This window comes from Rhinichthys klamathensis, unplaced genomic scaffold (assembly GCF_029890125.1).
Source record: "Rhinichthys klamathensis goyatoka isolate OS25496 unplaced genomic scaffold, OSU_Roscu_1.1 h1tg000446l_1, whole genome shotgun sequence".
Lineage (NCBI taxonomy): Eukaryota > Metazoa > Chordata > Actinopteri > Cypriniformes > Leuciscidae > Rhinichthys > Rhinichthys klamathensis.
This window is the reverse complement of record NW_026606941.1, coordinates 2,031,031-2,050,698: the sequence shown is the minus strand read 5'-3', so window position 1 is coordinate 2,050,698 and position 19,668 is coordinate 2,031,031. Positions and strand designations below refer to the sequence as shown.

The following is a 19,668-nucleotide window of genomic DNA, read 5'->3' as shown; positions in this document are numbered from 1 at the left end:
GTAATTATTCAGTGCTAAGGGTCTTTACCCACTTGATCTTGTGTTTCGACAGTTGTTGGTCAAATATGAATGAGTTGGGAATGTTCTTTAGGTCAATATGATTTGCAAATATTCTCATCCTCAAACACGGACAATCTGCCTTCATTCTGCTAAAGAACAATTGAGTATTTATTTATTAAAGTGTAAATATGTATCGCATTTCAAAATGGCTTTGTCTTTTGTTTGTCCATGATGCTGTTTCTATGCCTAAATCTTTTGTATGTCTGAAAAATTGTTTTTATATGTATTTTTTACAATAAATATGCTTAAGTGTGATTGTCTTGCTTTGGATCATCTTTTCTTGTGTTTCCATGCTTCCTTTGTTTAAAAGATTGTAGACTCTAAATGGATTTTGTAATGCAGTTGCACATTCATTTCAATAGTAAACTTTTTGAATTCTGTTAAAAAGTAAGCCCTTGTGCTTGAGTTATGAAGTGTCAATCTTGAATAACCTACATTTCGACAGCTCTTGTTGCACTTGCATTTTGTGGTTGAATTTGTGAAACTCGTTAACCCTGTTCTAACCCCCCCCCCCCCCCCCCCCCCCCCCCAACACACACACACACACACACACACACACACAGACAAGCAAACATGGTCAAAGTATACTTTCCTATTAATCTACTTTTGTGTAAAAAAAAAAAAAAGAATACAACTGCTAAAAGATTGCACATAAGAATTATTGTCATTTAATGGTGTACTCATAAAAATGTACAGAGAATGTGCTGAGAAAGGAAGCCAATGATTTGAACTTATACATTAGCAACGTTTGGCCGATTGTGTGCAATCAACTTCTTCACAGCAGATTTTCCACAGGGTTTTTTGTAAATGATGTAATTAGAGGATGTGAAACCTACTTCAGCCCGTGAGAAACAGGTGAAGCATTAAACCTCTGAGAGCCACGAGAGCTCAGACTTCAAACAAGGCAACGCTGAGGAGAAGGTAAGCTTTTACCTGTTTTTTTTCTGATATAATAATATAGAATATTTTAATTAGTTAATGTCCATGCAGAAATGGAGTGTTCTAAAGAGAAAAAACAAATTACTTCTCTGTAAAGTAAACCTGATCTAATTATAATCCGTAGACTCCGTAGAATCCGTAAAATAAAGTGATAACGTCAACTGAAATACAAATGAGAAGCTAGCTTTTAACACTGAATATGCACTCAATGGCTCAAATGGCTCTACTCAGCTTTTAGACAACAAATTGAGGATTTGGCCCATTTGTAATCCACTCAGCATTTCCAATTAAAATGAACTGCAATACTACTGATTTAGGTGAAATCCGCATGCCTAAGCATTCTCTGTGCAATCACCTAATGAAAAAGTTTTCGGAAAAAACCCGGAATGAAGTGATTTTTGAACTTAACTAAAAGAGTTAATTCAAAAGAATGAAAAGAATATTAAAGCATACATAATATATTAGTTTTTAGTGGAAATGTTAATATAGGCTATCATTTTAAAATTATATAATATTTATTACTGTATTTCTGCAGTGTGATTTTATTTTTCAACAGCTTTAAAAAAAATTATCTATAGTCTTTCACAATATAAATATATTAATGATACATTTACTTTTTTAAATTAAAGTATACTACTATTTATACCTTTTGGCAGACATGTTTCATATGCTAACAGTTCTCAACTCTTGCCGAGATCCACTTACCTGCAGTTATCTCCAGCCTTGATCAAATTCACCTGCCTATAATTTTCTAGTGTGCTAACAAATTCTGTTTAAAATTGTTGTAGTTAGTTAGAGGAAATAGTTTTTTTTTTTATTAATATAATGTCCTTGTGTCCCCCATCTAAAAAAAGTGCCAAATTTCACATCTTTTTTTATCTGTATACTTCTACACTCTTTTTCTTTTTCAATGTATTTCTAAATCTGCTGTTGGCATATCACATAGATCTATAACAAACCACATAATAACAAACAAACACTGCAGACACCACTATTTCCTGTACACTGATGCTTTTTCTTATCCCTCTATGGTTGCACAGACACTTAAAATTCATGTTAAAAACGAATTTCCTGTTTTGACAATCTGACAATACAATCTCATCTAACCACCTTGTTTAGGATGACGGACGTAGAGAGCCAAAAAATTCAGAGTGACCCCAGCCATGCAACGACAGCACCAATTTATCCTCCCCCTCCATACATGCCCCCTCCTTATCCTACGGGCCCTGTCATGTACCCCCAACCTGTTCCTGCACAAGTTGGCTTTATCCCACCTGATCTGCCACCGGAAGAGGCAGGCGTCAGCAAAACGGAAGACCCAAACCCGACAGGTACTCCACTGTTTGCAATATCCATTTAACATTTACTTTATTATAAAGACAAAATCAAACAATCTGAGCAACGTTTGAGATATTTTAGAGGACGATAGCCATCTAATGACATGGAAGGTATCACAAGAATAACGTTTTTTCTTCTTTAATACAGATGTATCTCCCCCTGAGGAACATCAGCCGTTCTTGTCATCATTTGAGGATGACACCATTCGGAAAGCGTTCATCAGAAAGGTGAGAATCTCTTGTCGTTTGCCAGCTACAATAAATGTAATGATTGCTCTGAACAGTGGTCCTCATTGTCATTTCCAATCTCTCTTTCCACCCACACAGGTGTTCAGTGTGGTAACGATTCAGTTACTAGTAACGTTCACTGTAGTCTGTGTGTTCACCTTCTCAAAAACAGTCAAGACTGCAGTTCAGGGTAACATCTGGGTGTACCTCAGTTCATACATTATCTTTGCAGTGGTGGCCATGTGTCTTGCCGTGTGCTCCACATTCAGTCGCACACATCCTTGGAACCTGTTGGGACTGGTGAGTGTCTGTGTACGAATATGTCGGTTGCACTTTATTTGACAGCACGTGCACTTACATGTACTTACAGTGTACTTATCTAAGAAAGTACTGGGTAATATAAGGTAATTACATGGGTTAAGGTTAGGTTCAGGGTTAGTATACCTAGTTATGGCAATTACTACAAGTACATATGTATATGGGGAACAGGACTGTAAAATAGTGCTACCAATATGTCATTACATGTAGAACATTACTGCAACCCAGAAAAGTCACCTACAGTTAGAAGACTAAGAACGACATCAGAATAGACTGCAACAGACAGGTTCTGGAAGTAAAAATCTCCCATAAGGAAATTGATTTTGAATGGTAACTTGTAGACATATCTACTGTGAGCAACAAAGTTGTTGATCAATGGTATATGCTTTTGTTGAAGCCATCAGCCCATATTATTTCAACTTTTCAAATAGTCGTGTTCAACAGAGCAGTTCCTGGTGAAAAAGTACATAACCCACGATTCTGCAGAGAAATCTCCATCAATCACTCATCCATGAAGCACTGCAAATGACGTAGAGCCAGTTTCCCTACAATAAAGTTATTAATATTATGCATAATTAGCAATAAATGTCAAATATATTGTTTCTATATAGCCTAATCAACATCTTCAAATCAATAGTTTAATATTTCTACAGTATTTTTAATTAAATTATGCCGTTCTCAATGCTTCATGGGATTGTACTACCTTTGTATTTTTGCCCGATACTTTTTTGCTTCAAATCAAAGTTTGTAATGTTGCGATTCTCCTTGTTCCTGGTTGATTTGATTCATGGCTCTATGCTTCTCTTGATTCTTCTCCATATTCTGTGTAAAGGGTTAGTTTGAAAACTGGCTGTGGATTTGAACTCTCTTTGAAAGGCAGAATTTCAGTGAACTATTAACCAAGTTGGTTCCTCTTGAATCTTCCCCAAAATTAAGTACTTAATAACATTCTATAATATATAGGTTTACCCAAGACAAAACCTCCTTCCCTCAAGTGAACCATTAGTTATTTGCCAACTTCCTCTGTATCAAGTTCAGTAGGCTACATTTAGGCTAGATATAAAAGTTTATGTGAGCAATGAGCAGTTATATACAGTCCGCCAGTCATTATCTCAAAATAAACGGTGAAGAGGGTTATTTTTGTTATAATGGCAGACTGTACATTATCTTGCTTATTATGCCTGCTTGCCAAATGAACATACGTGGATATGTATTTAAGAATTTCCGCCAGATTCACAACAGTTGTATTGCTCTCACCTTCGTTCTAATTGATCCGATTAATAAATCAAGATTATTGTAAATGAGAGAGCGCGTAGTATTTTGCTTAAACACTCGTATACCGTGTCCAATTGTCCATTTAAGGACTTTAAAGGTTATTCCTGCTCGCTCGCGCGATTTTTCGCCCACGCACTTGCCCTTGAGCGCATGCGCAACAAGATATTCACACAAAAAAGTCAAGTGCTCCATTGTCAAATCACAAAAAAAAAAAAAAAAAAACGTTTTTAGATGACACAAGTTCGTGTTTCGGACCTCTAATTGTTCTAATGGTAGACCTATACAGGCTAAATTTTTGACATGTCATTTTTAATTGGTATTTAGTTTTTTCGTGTGGTTTCAGTTGGTTCTACAACGTGTAATAAACAATAAGTTAATGAAGAAAATAAGTTAAAGAATAAATTTGTCCTTGTATTGCCTGCAGTCAGTGGTCACACTGAGTCTGTCCTACATGGTGGGAACTGTAGCCTCATATCACAACACAGAAGCTGTGGTGATCGCTTTAGGATCAACTGTGGTCATCTCATTCGCCATCATCATCTTTTCTGCCCAGGTATGTTCAGTTTCTCTGTAAATCAGGGGTTTTCAAACTGGGGTCCGGGGACCCTCAAGGGGATGCTAGGGGGTCCGTTGAGAAGTTTAATGAAAAACATGTCAAAAATGTAAATGCATAAATTAATACATATATATTTTTTATTTTAATCAAAATTATTTGAGTAAATGAGTATGTAATAATGTAACAATAGAATCTAAATATTTTCAAATTGATTACAAATTTTTCACTGAATTAATTGTCTTTATTAAAATATAGTTGCCTTTACAATTTTAGAATTATCATATTTTGGGTTCTGTGGCACTTAAAAGAATGAAAACCCCTGCTGTAAATTACACTAATCTGACGTAAGATCATTTGATTAAAAATGCAACTTAAAACACCAAATCTTCTATAAAATGCATTAGTATATAGAAAACCCTGTAAAAAACAAGTTTAGAAAAGTTTGACCTGAGCTTATATAGTTGCTCTGCAAGTTCTTTTCTTTTCCCGTTAGGTCATTCTGATTCGCTGTGATTCTTTCAGACTCGTTTGGACTTCACCATTTGTAACGGCATTCTGCTTATACTGGCCGTCAACTTACTCATGTTTGGATTCTTCAGCATCTTTTTCTACTCCCGTGTTCTGCAGATTCTCTACGGATGTCTGGGAGCCCTTCTTTACGCTTTGGTAAAGCATAATCAATATTCTGTAATACTGATCACAAATGTAAAACTATATGTAAGTGCTTAAGAATGACATGTTTCTCTTTCCCTCTCCTGTAGTTCCTGGCAGTGGACTGTCAGTTGGTGATGGGGAGGCAAAAATACAGCCTTAATCCTGAAGAGTATGTCTTCGCTGCCTTAATTATCTACCTGGATATCATTATGATATTCCTCTACATACTTATGATTATGGGCGGAGGCTCCAAAAATTAAACCCACACATGCACACCTGAAATTTAACCTTTCGACCTCAAATATTCTCACGTCACATGTCCGTTTTTTCCCCCTTTACTGTTCATTGATCTTGCTACTTGTATCTGGTTGTTTCTATTTGTTCAAGTTTCACTTTTTTTCTTTTCAGCAGATAATCTTTTTGTTTCCATTTGTTGATCACAATAACTTGTTTTAAGTCTGCTAAATGACTTGAATCTTAAAGACTTCTACTATGGTGACAAACACCCTAATGATGTGAATCATGAAATACTTTAACATGTATACGCCCCTGTAATAATATGACTGCTTTCTTATTTATGCTTTTGTCAACAAAAAAAAATAAGTTTAACATGCACGTTTAAAGGAAAATATACTCAAATCTTTTAGCCTACACATGTTGCATATAAATCCAATACATGTTATTTTGATTATCAATGATAATATACTATTCCTCTTACATTAACAGACAGTCAAAAGAAATGAACAATTTCACAAACTTTTTCTAATCAGTCTAATGAATTTAAAAGTTACATAATACACTGTCGGCGTAAGAAAACACATACTCTCTTGAGTAGGTATTTTGAATAAGTAATTACTTCACGACCGCAAAAAAAAAAAAAATTATCACTGCCATTCCCAGATCTTCTTCTGTGGCCTCACGGGATAGTAAAGTGTCCATCGTATGCACACTCTAGAATCTCAACGGAAGTAGTAGATCATCCGGGTACTTTTTGCCTACTCTTTTACGAGTACTCTGGATTCAGACATACTTCTTTGGTCACATACTGTTTTTTGCCGACTATAGTAGTGGAGTATGCGATTTCTGAAGCAGCCACTGATGATCCAAAACGTTATGACCAGTCACAGGTGAAGATAATATTGTTGATCATCTCCTGACAAGGTCACATATTAAGGTCTGGGTAAATTAGATGGTAAGCAAACAATCAGTTCTCATAATGTGTTGAAATCAGGAGAAATGGGCAGGAATAAAGATCTGAGCGACTTTGACAAGGGCAAAATTGTTATGGCTCTGAAATGGCAAGGCGAATGGGTTGCTCCCGGTCAGCAGTGGTGAGAATTTATCAACAGTGGTCCAAGGAGGGACAAACCCCAAACTGGCGACAGTTGGACAAGCCGGTGGAGGGAGTGTGATGCTCTGGGCAATGTTCTGCTGGGAAACCCTGGGTCCAGCCATTCATATGGATGTAAATTTGACATGTACCACCTACCTAAACATTGGTGCAGACCCAGGTACACCCCTTCATGACAATGGTGTTCCCTGGTGGAAGTGGCCTCTTTCAGCAGGATAATGCACTCTGCACACATTGTTCAGGTATGGTTTGAGGAACATCTTGAAGAGTTCAATGTGTTGCCCTGCCCTCCGAAATCCCCAGATCTCAATCCAGTTGAGTATCTGTGGGATGTGCTGGACCAACAAGTTCAATCCACGGCAACTCCACCTCGCAAACTACAGGATATGAAGGATCTAGTGCTAATGTCTGGGTGCCAGATACCACGGGACACCTTCAGGGGTCTTGTAGAGTCCATGCACTATTTTGGCAGCATGTAGAGGACCAACAGTATTTTAGGATGGTCATAATGTTTTGGCTCATCTGTGTATGTATTGATTAAGTCCTTGACATTTACAAACTGTATCTTTGTTTTACATTCAATACCATTAATAAGTTGAATGTAAAGAATTAGACTATCTGCCTTGCCATAGTGTGAAGAAGATAACATGGAACTAAGTGGTTTTGCGTTAAGAAGTGTAACGTGCCTTTGCTGTTGCGGACCCTAAACTCTGGAACAGGTTACCAGTTCACAATAGATTTGCTTCTACGTTACAGATTTTTAAATCTTTGCTTAAAACTCATTTTTCCATTGCTTTTAATGATTATTTTTGTATTTGACTTCTGTTAGTATTTTGATTTTCTTTTGTAATTTAGTTTGAAAATTGTCTCTGATTGTATTTGTGAAATTAGTTTTCTACTGCTTTTGCTTGTATTTCTTTTATCCGATGTTGTAAAGCACATTGGTCGGCTGCTGCTGTTTCAATGGCGTTATATAAATAAACCAAACTTGAAACTTGGTTGGGCAGGGTAATATTCATTGTAGTAGAGGGTGTAGCCACCTTTTCCTCATGTCTTTCAAAATCTTTGTACTTTTATTTCTTCCACTGAACACAAAAGAAAGATTCTAAAGAATCTTTACACAATCTGCCAGTTTACAGTTCCATGTGTGTCAAGTTCCAAACAAGACAACAAAGAGAAGGGAAGATTTTCAGTAAAAAGGAGATTTTCAGTAAAATAACTTCAATTTTAGTCTGTTCCTCACAAAAAGCCGTCATATGACTTGAAATTTAGGATACTTCCATGGTGATTTTATGGTGTTTTTGTCCTTTTTGGAGCTTGAAAGAGGAGTTGTATAAAAAACTGCTTCTAAACAAGTCTACTACATCTGGAGAGAGTTATCCGTTAGCATTATCATTCATCTCAATGTCCAGCTCAGTCAGATATGAAACTATCTAAAGCCTGTGTAAAACAAAGGTGAGGCTTTAAACATTAATACATGAAAAATATTTAGACGTGTTCACTTGTTCATCTAATAATTAATCGGTGAACTCTATAAACTGTGATAGCACGCTATATACTTTGTGTTATATTAACTTGCCAGTTAAAATTAACACTGCCACAAGGCTGTTTCTAATACAGTGGCGAATGGAGTGATGGCAAATTTCACAAAATTCTCTTTTCTGACTGCTGTAATCAAGCTCATATTTTCCCCTCTTTTGGAATGTTGTGAAAACATTATCATCTTTTTTTTTCTTTTGTAGCAAATGGGAACTTCTGCTTCTGAGAACCCTGGAATGTGATAAGGGTCCATTAGACCAAGAGCCAGTTTTTACACATTAAATAGTGCATTCTGGTGCTTAAATGTCCAAGCAACAAATTATTGACATTTGCTTAATTGTAATCCACTCATTTTCTATATCAAATGCATTGGTTTGAGCTACTCCAACACTTAAGCAGGTTTTAATCATTTCTAGTTTTTACCCTAAGTAAATACTGTTCTTTTCTATTCATCTGACTTTCTATTTTTTTAAAATCCTGTGTCAATTGCTCACACAACCATTCTTATGCAAACTAAACTGAAAGCGATATTTACATAAGACATATCAGTTTACACAGATTCAATACCTATGAATGGGGCCCACTCAACGCCATTTCAAATCAGCACACACAAACACAAAGCATGACATTTAAAGACTTACAATGTAAATACTAAATTTATGATAATCTTTCTCATCTTACACAAATCAAATATAAAATCACAACAGTATATCAGTAGAAAATATATTTAATTATTATTTATTTCGATTAATAATTGCAATATTCCATTTATGTTAATAGAAATTACCCATATCAGCTTCAGGTTGCAACGGGAGATAAAACACATTAACAGAACAATATACCATTTTTTTAGGATTTTTGAGAGTCTATTCAAATTCATGAAGAGCTACATACTGTATAACTATAGGGTAGGTCCTTCACCTCATACTGTAAAGAATGTCAGTGTGCTTATGTAAAGAATCCCCTCAGCCTCACCACAGCGAAGAGAAGTTAAACTGAACTCGAAGGAGGTACCTCATCTGTACTTGTGCAGGGTTATAAACAATGTACTCGTTATAAAGGAGAGAGTAACCTCCTTTCTGCCCCACCCCAGTCTTAACTGAGGGCCCCATGGGTACGCTCACACCATCCCTGAGAGAGAACGAGAAAAAATATTCAGTACAGCAATTATGACTCAAACATTTAAAATATAAACTGAAATTTTTTTTAAATGTTATCTCACAATGCAACATAGTTATTTGGGTCGGGTGCAGTCTGCCCCAGGCCTTTTGTGCTATGTTTCCCAGAAGGCAGTTGGTCAGCACTGTAATCCGCATCCAAAAGCTCTTTACTATCCCCAAGGGCAACCTGTGGTGGGGAAAAGTGAGCAAAATAACGTATCTCTGAAATTAATAAACTAGTATTACTTACTCAAATAAACGCTGTTCTTTTCTATTTATATAACTTTCTATTCAACAAGCACCACAACACATTGACTCATAAACACATTTCATTACAACGTTTACATGAAACCAAATAATCTGTTAGTAATCGGCTTGACGGCTCAATCGGAATGAAAAGCTTTCATGCAAACACCTTGTGTCGATCTGAAAGGGGTGTGTCACAGTGAGGCTCTGTGACTAAGGACTCTTATTTTGTAAAATGACTCTTATTATGACACTGGACTGAGAACACATTATCTGTTTTGTGCGAATTTTAACACCAGATAACACAGATATATGTGTCCCTGATTGTGTATAGTTTAATGTTGTTCCTGTCCTCACCATGTCCTTTTTCTTTAATATAACATTTAGTGAGTCATTAATTTCACTATATTGATTTATGTATTGTGTTGTGTTAAGAAGTCAAACAAGACCGCTAACCATGTTAAATGTTTATTGTTTTTTCAGTTATACTACAGGGCCGTTGAATGCTTGAATCTGATTGGTTGACGAACATTCTCAAGGCTCGTACACACCGGGACGAATATCGGCGCGCGTTATTTGTCAGCGTTTTTCAACGCGTTTTTTGTGTTCACACCCAAGCGATTTTCGCTGACGTTGAGCCGAGTGAACATGCAAATTCATTCCCTGACATTAGATGGCGCTTAATGTAAAACAGAAATATATCAGTCCTATTTTGTAGTCGCTGTCGCGTTTGTCATATAGTTCTTTATGTTCCGACACTAACGAGACCAGCAGCTCTACATTCATCTTGCCCTGCATCTTCCTCGTCTTATTTCTTCCCGGCAGTGTAGACCATAAGCGTCACATTCGCGGCATTATTATGTCTGTCTCCTGCACGCGAAACAGGAGGAGAGGAGAATAAAGGACATTGGCCAGCAGCGCGGACGAGACATCTAGCCTTTATTATGGATATCTATGGTGTAGACGCTACTTGGCGTATATCTTCTTCGCCGTTACGTATGTGTGCTCGGCAAGACAGTTTTGTGTTTGAGCGCCCCCAAGTTGTGTTTTACTGTAACTTCAGAAGCTCCAGACACGTGAGCAAAAGCACCAATCTCATTGGTCGGATAGTTTTTGACGCGGTGCGTCAAACCAAAAAACGAACTCGAGGCATTTTTAAAAAAATTACGCTTTTACGCGTGGCGTTTTTCGCGTCGGTGTGCACACTCACATAGGCGCCCTTTGTTTAGTCACGAGGCGTTAAACGTCGGCGAATATCGCGCGCGAAATTCGTCCCGGTGTGAACAGGCCTTAAGGTGTGCAATTATTTTCAGGGAAACGCACGTCTAAAGAAGTTCCAGGCAGGTCTTGACCGCATTACAGTTCCATATCACTTCGCGTAGTTGACTGTAATAACGGAAAATAGGATACAATTCATAACAAGAAAAAACATGCACCCCCATGCGCTTGATCTGCATCTTTTGATGTCTAACTTCACAATTAATGGAAACATGCAGTTTAATTTTAATAAATAAAATATATAGTATCCTATCTATAATCAATAGAAAATTAAACTGAATATATACAGGTCCTTCTCAAAAAAATTGCATATTGTGATAAAGTTCATTATTTTTTTCATAATGTAATGATAAAAACTAAACTTTCATATATTTTAGATTCATTGCACACCAACTGAAATATTTCAGGCCTTTTATTGTTTTAATACTGATGATTTTGGCATACAGCTCATGAAAACTCCAAATTCCTGTCTAAAAAAATTAGCATATCATGAAAAGGGTCTCTAAACGAGCTATTAACCTAATCATCTGAATCAACTAATTAACTTTAAACACCTGCAAAAGATTCCTGAGGCTTTTAAAAACTCCCAGCCTGTTTCATTACTCAAAACCGCAATCATGGGTAAGACTGCCGACCTGACTGCTGTCCAGAAGGCCATCATTGACACCCTCAAGCAAGAGGGTAAGACACAGAAAGAAATTTCTGAACAAATAGGCTGTTCCCAGAGTGCTGTATCAAGGCACCTCAGTGGGAAGTCTGTGGGAAGGAAAAAGTGTGGCAAAAAACGCTGCACAACGAGAAGAGGTGACCGGACCCTGAGGAAGATTGTGGAGAAGGACCGATTCCAGACCTTGGGGGACCTGCGGAAGCAGTGGACTGAGTCTGGAGTAGAAACATCCAGAGCCACCGTGCACAGGCGTGTGCAGGAAATGGGCTACAGGTGCCGCATTCCCCAAGTCAAGCCACTTTTGAACCAGAAACAGCGGCAGAAGCGCCTGACCTGGGCTACAGAGAAGCAGCACTGGACTGTTGCTCAGTTTTGCATGTCATTCGGAAATCAAGGTGCCAGAATCTGGAGGAAGACTGGGGAGAAGGAAAGGCCAAAATGCCTGAAGTCCAGTGTCAAGTACCCACAGTCAGTGATGGTCTGGGGTGCCATGTCAGCTGCTGGTGTTGGTGCACTGTGTTTTATCAAGGGCAGGGTCAATGTAGCTAGCTATCAGGAGATTTTGGAGCACTTCATGCTTCCATCTGCTGAAAAGCTTTATGGAGATGAAGATTTCATTTTTCAGCACGACCTGGCACCTGCTCACAGTGCCAAAACCACTGGTAAATGGTTTACTGACCATGGTATTACTGTGCTCAATTGGCCTGCCAACTCTCCTGACCTGAACCCCATAGAGAATCTGTGGGATATTGTGAAGAGAGAGTTGAGAGACGCAAGACCCAACACTCTGGATGAGCTTAAGGCCGCTATCGAAGCATCCTGGGCCTCCATAACACCTCAGCAGTGCCACAGGCTAATTGCCTCCATGCCACGCCGCATTGAAGCAGTCATTTCTGCAAAAGGATTCCCGACCAAGTATTGACTATTGAGTGCATAACTGAACATAATTATTTAAAGGTTGACTTTTTTTTTTGTATTAAAAACACTTTTATTAGTCGGATGAAATATGCTAATTTTTTGAAACAGGAATTTTGGGTTTTCATGAGCTGTATGCCAAAATCATCAGTATTAAAACAATAAAAGACCTGAAATATTTCAGTTGGTGTGCAATGAATCTAAAATATATGAAAGTTTAATTTTTATCATTACATTATGTAAAATAATGAACTTTATCACAATATGCTAATTTTTTGAGAAGGACCTGTAAATAAATTGATAGTCCTGCTGCATGGGTTTTCGTAATTATTGCAGATAATATAACAAATAAATAATTATTGATAGTTACTTGTTAAAAGGGCTTTGTGTTTCATTTATTAGGCTAGTCTACTGTCAATAATAGAAAAAAAAAGAATGAACGAATTAATAAAAACGAATTGAATGAATAAATAAATAATAATATTGACACACATGCTTTTTTGGCTCATTATTGCAACATTTCTCTCTCTCTAATAACTGCATTAATAACTGCATAAAGCCGGGGAAACACTTCCTGTAAGGCCGGTTATGAATGTAATTTGATACTTATGACTGATCATGCCCAAAGGCATGTTCAGCGTCGGTGTCTGTGTTCAAAACAGTCAGTCTTAGAATGTTTCAGCTAGTAGTTGTGTGTCCCCAGCATTAGTCTGCTATCAGTGGCTCAAACCTCCGTTACCAACTCTAAAATGACGTTTTGGAATTAGCAACGGAGGCATGGGATTAGATGAGTAAGAAATTAGTCCTACATACAAGAGCGTTTTAATGACAAAAACTTGACAAACGTCTTGAAATACCGTTTTGGAATTAGCAACGGAGGCATGGGATTAGATGAGTAAGAAATTCGTCCTACATACAAGAGCGTTTTAATGCCAAAAACTTGACAAACGTTTTGAAATACATCATCTAAACAATGTTTTGAGGTGTGGTAACTGTAGTATAAGCGGAATAATTGACTCCGGGCCGTTGAATGAATTATTAGAAAAATTATTTAAAAACGGCATGTCGTCAATTATTTCTTAATTAACCACTTACATAATATAAATAGTCATACTTAAGTACTGGAACTTTTTCCCATACCAAACAGACAAAAACCCAGTCACAGTAACTGCCACCATTTTTGAATATCTCTTTCCCGCCAATAGAAGGCATAGTTAATTGTTCTCGTGTGTGAGGGGGAGATTGGTATTCTGTTTGATTATTAGTTAAACATTAATAATTTATTTAATTTGTTTAGTTCCCATATAATTTTGTATCATTATAACAGTTTATCTCTTTGTTACTGTTAAATCTAAAAAAAATTTTGTCTTTATTCAATTTCTTTATTACCTTTAATTACTAAATGGTTTAGTCCAAGTAGGAGGGGCTTGGCTTTTTTAAGAGCCAAAAAAGCCAAGCCCTAGTCTGGAGCTGGTGTGCTGCTGGCGACTTGTAAAGCCCGGCTCGATCGCCCCAATGGAGGCATCCGATCAGCGGGTGAAGGTCTCTGCGTGTTACTGCCTTTTCTCGTGACAAAGTATTTTTGATTAAATGCAATATATTTTCTTATAGGTATTCTCTCATTATTTCATCTGACTCCATAAATTAAGAGGTTTTTAATGATATCTGTGCATCATTAAATATAAGTGAATGTTTGAATATTCCTTTTAACTCTAATGAAATAATGTCAAAGTCAGGGAAGGGAGGGGTGTGTTTGTTTGGGTTGATTTCAAATATCAACAGTGTTTCTTAGAAATCACTTACTTCACCTTTAAGCAAATGGGAGCAGATTTTTTTAATGTAGATACAAAAAAACCAACCTCGCTCAGCAACAAGAGTCCCTGGTTGTTCTTCTGATTGGCAAAGCAGTAATTGGCACTTTTAGATGACATGTCAGCAAAATAGATCCCCTTACCAAACTAGAAGAGAAAAGAAAAATAGATTGGTTACAGATGTCTTGTAGACAAAGACTGATTTAGAATTCTTCTATTGATAATATTTGTGTGATTCAGTATCTGTTCGTCTCACCATGTATCCGGTCACGGGAGCCTCTGTAGGGGCCACTCGCAGCCCCTGACTCAGGATCCCCACCCAGTTCGTCAGACGAGAGCCATGCCACAGGAGCATCCTGTATCCACACACAAAAACAACTTCTACTATCTGAAACACATGGTAAAATTGTCTTAATCTATTAAAATGGGATGAGGCACACTAGACCAGAATCTAAGGGACCGCCAGTTTACATAGAGCATTAGATAAGTGATAAAGTGTAATTGAGGAAGGTGGTTTGGTACTTGTTTTCCAGCTCAGTGTTGAAGTTGTCCTTCTCGCCCTCTCTCTCCACAGCAAAGACGTCCAGAATAGTCATTGTGTAGTCAGTATGGGTGGGTGCATGAGTGGACTGAAGATACTTCTCTATAACCTACACAAAGTGTTTTGGGATGTGCAAAATTACATTTTTTAAAATCGACTAGTCAAGTTTTTAACATCCACCATGCAAGCTATTACTATTAAGATTCTATTTTAACCATAAAAGAGGTAAGTCCCATGTACTGTACCTTGTATTCATTGCAGTGAGAATCCAGTGGCTCCAGACGACACTGTAGAGAGCGATAATGTCTGTCCAAAGGATGCTCATCAGTCTGAACACTAGACTGAACCATTTTCACTGCTATCTGAATGTCACTTAGAGCCTAAAAAGACAGAAAACAATGACAGAATTTTCTTTTTTGTGTGTGAATTATTCCTTATTGTCTGTAAAATTTGACTATAAACATAGAATTCTATAAGAATGCCGTGATATATAAATGGTCAAATCACTTCGACCCATTCAGCATCAACAATGCTTTCCCTATAAGGCGAGCAGCTATTACAATGTCACACCTCAAGCAAAGCGATTTTCTCCTTTAACTCATCCTCTGTGCGTATTATGGGTGGTGTCTTCAACCTAAATGAGGATCGAGTAGTCAGGAACCACAAAAACACACACACACAGGTAAATGTAAAATCTGAGTCATTAAGCAATGTATACTACTGTTCAAATGTTTAGGTCAAATGTTTTTCTTTTTAAATAAGTCTCGTATGCTCACCAAGGCTACATTGATTTGATTAAAAATACAGCAAACAGTAAAACTCTGGAATATTATTACATTTAAAATAACTGTTTTCTATATTTTAAATGTAATCCTCTGATGGCAAAGCAGCAATTAAGTCCCTGATATACTTCAAGCGAAATCAAAGAACGAACTGCTGTGACATCATTTCGAGCAAAATCAGGCCGAAACAAAGTTCGCTTCGGGAGTTCGAAACAGCTTGCCAAAACGAACTTTCCGGAAAAGTTTGCTACAGCAGGTAAACACCTTCGTACTACCATTGGTCCATGGCGATTACGTAATAGGTAGGTGTGCGCTGAGGCTCCACCTTCTTTCACGTGGAAATCTCTTTCAGTTCATTTCTCCTGTTCAGTCTGTGGAGGTCAGACGTCCACCAGTAAAAACATGAACACACAGGAGAGCAGCTTTATAGTAGAAAATAAAGTTGTACTTCTGATGAAATGAGACACTGTCACACTGACACTGCTATATTGCTGCTGCCGTATTCCGAACTTCGTTTTAACCCTAACCAAGGAATGAAAAAGAATTTCGCTGTGAGTATATCGGGGCCTTTACTCCAGTCTTCAGTGTCACACGATCCTTCAGATTTGCTGCTCAAGAAACGTTTCTTATTATTATCAATATCAATGCTGAAAACAGTTGTTCTGCTTAATATTTGTGTTTTTTTCAGGATTCTCAGAATAGAATGTTCAAAAGAACAGCATTTTTTTGTATTTGAAATAGAAAACATTTGTAACATTATAAAGTATTTGCTGTCACTTTTGATCAAATTAATGCATACTTGCTGAATAAAAGTATTAACAAAATTTTTAATCGTACTGACCCCAAAATTTTGAACGTAGTGCAACTTACCCAAAGTCATGGGGGATACGAGTGTAAAACTGGTTGCATGCATCCAAGAGTTCTTTATTACTCTTCTTCCTCTTTAAACATTCTTCAATTATCTTCAAGGAGGCGTAGCCAGCTCTTATTTGCTCTGTTGTTAGTTTTCCTTTAGGGAAAATTAAAATCAATTAATTCAATTTGTTTCATTTGCAATCTTCAAGCATATTTTCATCAGTTTGGTACACAACTGCACACACACACACCAAGCGGGGCTTTTTTGGTATCAAACTTCATCTCAAGCACATACTCCTCCATGGCTTTGAGGTCACATATAAGCTCTAGTAGAGACTGGACCTTGCTGTTCAGTTGGCAGGGCTTTTGAAGTGGGGAGGATACCACAGCCTTGTCCTTCTCCTGGTGGAAGGAAAAAATAGGTCTTAATAAGACTATAAAAAAGATTGAAACATAAATGCAATGTAGAACAATGGATTGGGCACAAAAGTGTCTTTTACCTTGTCTTCAGTGCTGTAGTCTACAAACAGCATGTCATATTTCCCTGCAACTTTCTCAAAATGTGCTCGATGCTCCCACTCATTTTTTGTCTTGTCAAAGAATCTGCAGATTATATGCTAATTCATCCACTCATATGGTATATGAGGAAATAACACTCACTCATGATTTAAAGTAAAAGATAAACTTACTTCTTTTTGAAGGTGTCTTTGGCCTGAGCTAGATGCCCCCCACAGTTAACTAAGCTGTTCTGTCCTACTTTACCAACTGAAGAGAAAAACAACAAGAACATGGGTTAATAATAATAAAACATGATAACATAGGTCAGCCTGGTAAAGACCATCTGAGGTGTTTCTGCACATACCTCGTCCCCACCGCATCCAAACACTGTAGGCTTTTGCACTGTCATCTTGAAGAAGCTGAATCAGGTAATATTTGTTATTGTTGAACTGAAGATTAGTCTGTAACGCAAGGGTAAAATTAAAATATGTCATACAATGTAAAAAAAAAAAAAAAAACTATCATGGTTCCCACAAAAAGATTAGGCAGAACAATTTTTTTCCAAATCAGCATAATTAGAATGACATGTGACACTAAAGACTGAAGTCATGATGCTGAAAATTCAGCTTTGCATCACAGTAATAAATCTAAAAATCTAAATAGAAAGCAGTTATTTTAAATTGTAATAAGATTTCATAATATTAGTTTTTGCTGTATTTTTGATCAAATAAATTTAGCCTTGGTTAGTATAAAAGACTTTCTTTCAAAAACACAAAAAAATCCAAACTTTTGAACAGTAATGTAACATCTTCAATATTCACCTGATTCAGCATAACGTCATATACATCGGCGCCCTCGTTGTAGACGTGGGCCTGTGAATAACCAAAGAAAAGAAATCTAATCAAAAGAATGCATTAAAACAAACAAAGTCTGTCCTGAGGAAAAGGGAAGATTTTAAAGGCGATTACGCAACAGTTAGTCAAATACTATACAGCAATTTAATTTTGATCTATAGACCCTATAGATCTTATGCACAAGAGAAACAAGCGTGCAGCCATATTTAGAATTTTTTGATTGAACTTCCGTCTTTGCGGTAGCTCTGTATATTTCTTTGGCATCGCTGTCAAAGAGTAATTAGCTGGTGAAGTGGATTTACATATAAGGAAATTACCGTTCCAATTTTAGCCTTGCATTCCGGATCAACCGGGGCTTTTCCCTTCATAACCACCGTCTTTACAACCTCTTCTTAAAAACAGGAGGGAAAAAACAACAGGTAAAATCAATCTGAAAAGTCAATTATGTAACATAATGTGATGCATTTGTGTGGAATTTTTTTTTAGGACAGGACATATTTTATTTTAATTGAAAGAGTTGTGGAAGGTGTCTTCATTTGAAAGGAGATTGAAGGATAGGGGTTGAAAATAAACTGGTAACATCAGACATCAGAAATGAAAGTTGAGGGAAGTTAATTTATTAGGGAAGCATCACCTTCACATTCCTCTTTTACAACGGGCTTTGTTTTGTTCACCCTTTGACTCCTCCCTTCTTTGCGTCTCTTGGAAACGGGTTGCTCCTCTTCCTCCTCTTTCTCTTCTTTAATCGGAAGAACAGCTGCAGCTCCATTATTACCATTCAAAGCATCCCTTTCATTCAGATCTTCTGCAATACAGCAAATACTGCTATTAGTTTTCTGTCTCAGATACTGATGCATAATCAGATGCTAATACACACAGGCGTACCTGACTTCACTTTCTGAAGGCGTATTTTTCGTTTGTACTTAGTGACATTGTTAGTTTGAGTCATTTTCACAAGATCCACTTCATAACCAGGTCCAAGTGCCAGTGACACCGACTTTTCTCCAGCCTGTTTTGCTGTATCCAGCTGGACACAGACAGCTGGAGGATACGGTTCCCACTCATCGTCCCCCTTCCACTGCCAAACTGGAAAGAATAAAAACTTGTATTCAGATAATCACTCTTATGTGAAATATGAAAACCTAAACCAGTTTCAAACCTATACAGATAAAGTAATTTAGAGATTAAATTCAATCAAATTGGTGTGGCTATGCTAACGCACTTAAATACATTTATTTAGAAAAGCATTGATGGAAGGGCAATGTTTGTTAATTCAGTGCGTGACTCACAGACTTTAATTGCTGATTGTGAAACTTTAAGCTGTTTTGGCATGTTCACTGAAAGTGAATTCATACCTGTTTTCGTCTCTGACGATTCACTGCCTGAATCGGGCACAGACTTGCCCCGGCAACTCCTTGTTCGTCGCATGCTATCAATAAAACTGCTAAAATGAGAGGAAACGTTGTCAGCAATGGTTCACGTATCAGTATGAGGTAAACTCAAGTATTCAGATAGGAGGTGGTGTAATATATGAGTCTGTATTCACTTCCTCGTCATCTACGTTAACGTTACATGGGACACGAGACACGACAGCCATGGATATGGCGCCAAAATAATTTAAGACAAACGTTTGAACAAAACATACTTTAAAGTCACAATTTTCTCTTGCTAAAATTTAAATAATCACAAGATTGAAATGGTTTTCAACACCAACCTGAGAGATTTTGATTGGCGCCAAAAGTATAATACCTCGGACTGAGTCGGACGGCGGACCTGTGTTATCTAGGAACGAATTGTTCAGTTT

At 37.2% G+C, this 19,668-nt stretch overlaps 2 protein-coding genes and 1 long non-coding RNA gene across 5 annotated transcripts; 2 read left to right on the top strand and 1 right to left on the bottom strand.

Annotated features, from left to right (window-relative positions):
- The first annotated feature begins 874 nt into the window (after positions 1-874).
- On the top strand, positions 875-5,961 carry LOC130071610 (protein lifeguard 1-like). Its single transcript, XM_056236459.1, has 7 exons — positions 875-981; positions 2,119-2,330; positions 2,485-2,564; positions 2,664-2,864; positions 4,582-4,710; positions 5,236-5,379; positions 5,475-5,961. Exons 2-7 carry the CDS (start codon positions 2,120-2,122, stop codon positions 5,625-5,627), a joined length of 918 nt encoding a protein of 305 aa, XP_056092434.1. The 5' UTR covers positions 875-981; position 2,119; the 3' UTR covers positions 5,628-5,961.
- An 859-nt stretch (positions 5,962-6,820) lies between these two features.
- On the top strand, positions 6,821-7,717 carry LOC130071507 (uncharacterized). Its single transcript, XR_008804010.1, has 2 exons — positions 6,821-7,349; positions 7,446-7,717. It is a non-coding gene; the product is annotated as an uncharacterized LOC130071507 (long non-coding RNA).
- A 1,251-nt stretch (positions 7,718-8,968) lies between these two features.
- Positions 8,969-19,599, bottom strand: parp2 (poly (ADP-ribose) polymerase 2). 3 transcript variants are annotated; one of them, XM_056236344.1, is made up of 18 exons: positions 19,579-19,599; positions 19,220-19,308; positions 18,750-18,950; positions 18,499-18,669; positions 18,182-18,255; positions 17,832-17,882; positions 17,375-17,471; positions 17,202-17,277; positions 17,013-17,115; positions 16,764-16,914; positions 16,528-16,666; positions 15,446-15,509; positions 15,121-15,255; positions 14,857-14,984; positions 14,591-14,690; positions 14,383-14,481; positions 9,480-9,604; positions 8,969-9,388 (listed from the first exon to the last, which is right to left on the bottom strand). In XM_056236344.1, exons 2-18 carry the CDS (start codon positions 19,290-19,292, stop codon positions 9,229-9,231), a joined length of 1,947 nt encoding a protein of 648 aa, XP_056092319.1. In that variant the 5' UTR covers positions 19,293-19,308; positions 19,579-19,599; the 3' UTR covers positions 8,969-9,228. The 3 variants fall into 3 exon arrangements, with proteins under 3 accessions (XP_056092319.1, XP_056092321.1, XP_056092320.1); XM_056236346.1 differs by having other exon boundaries at positions 18,182-18,252; XM_056236345.1 differs by having other exon boundaries at positions 19,220-19,305.
- Positions 19,600-19,668: the final 69 nt, after the last annotated feature.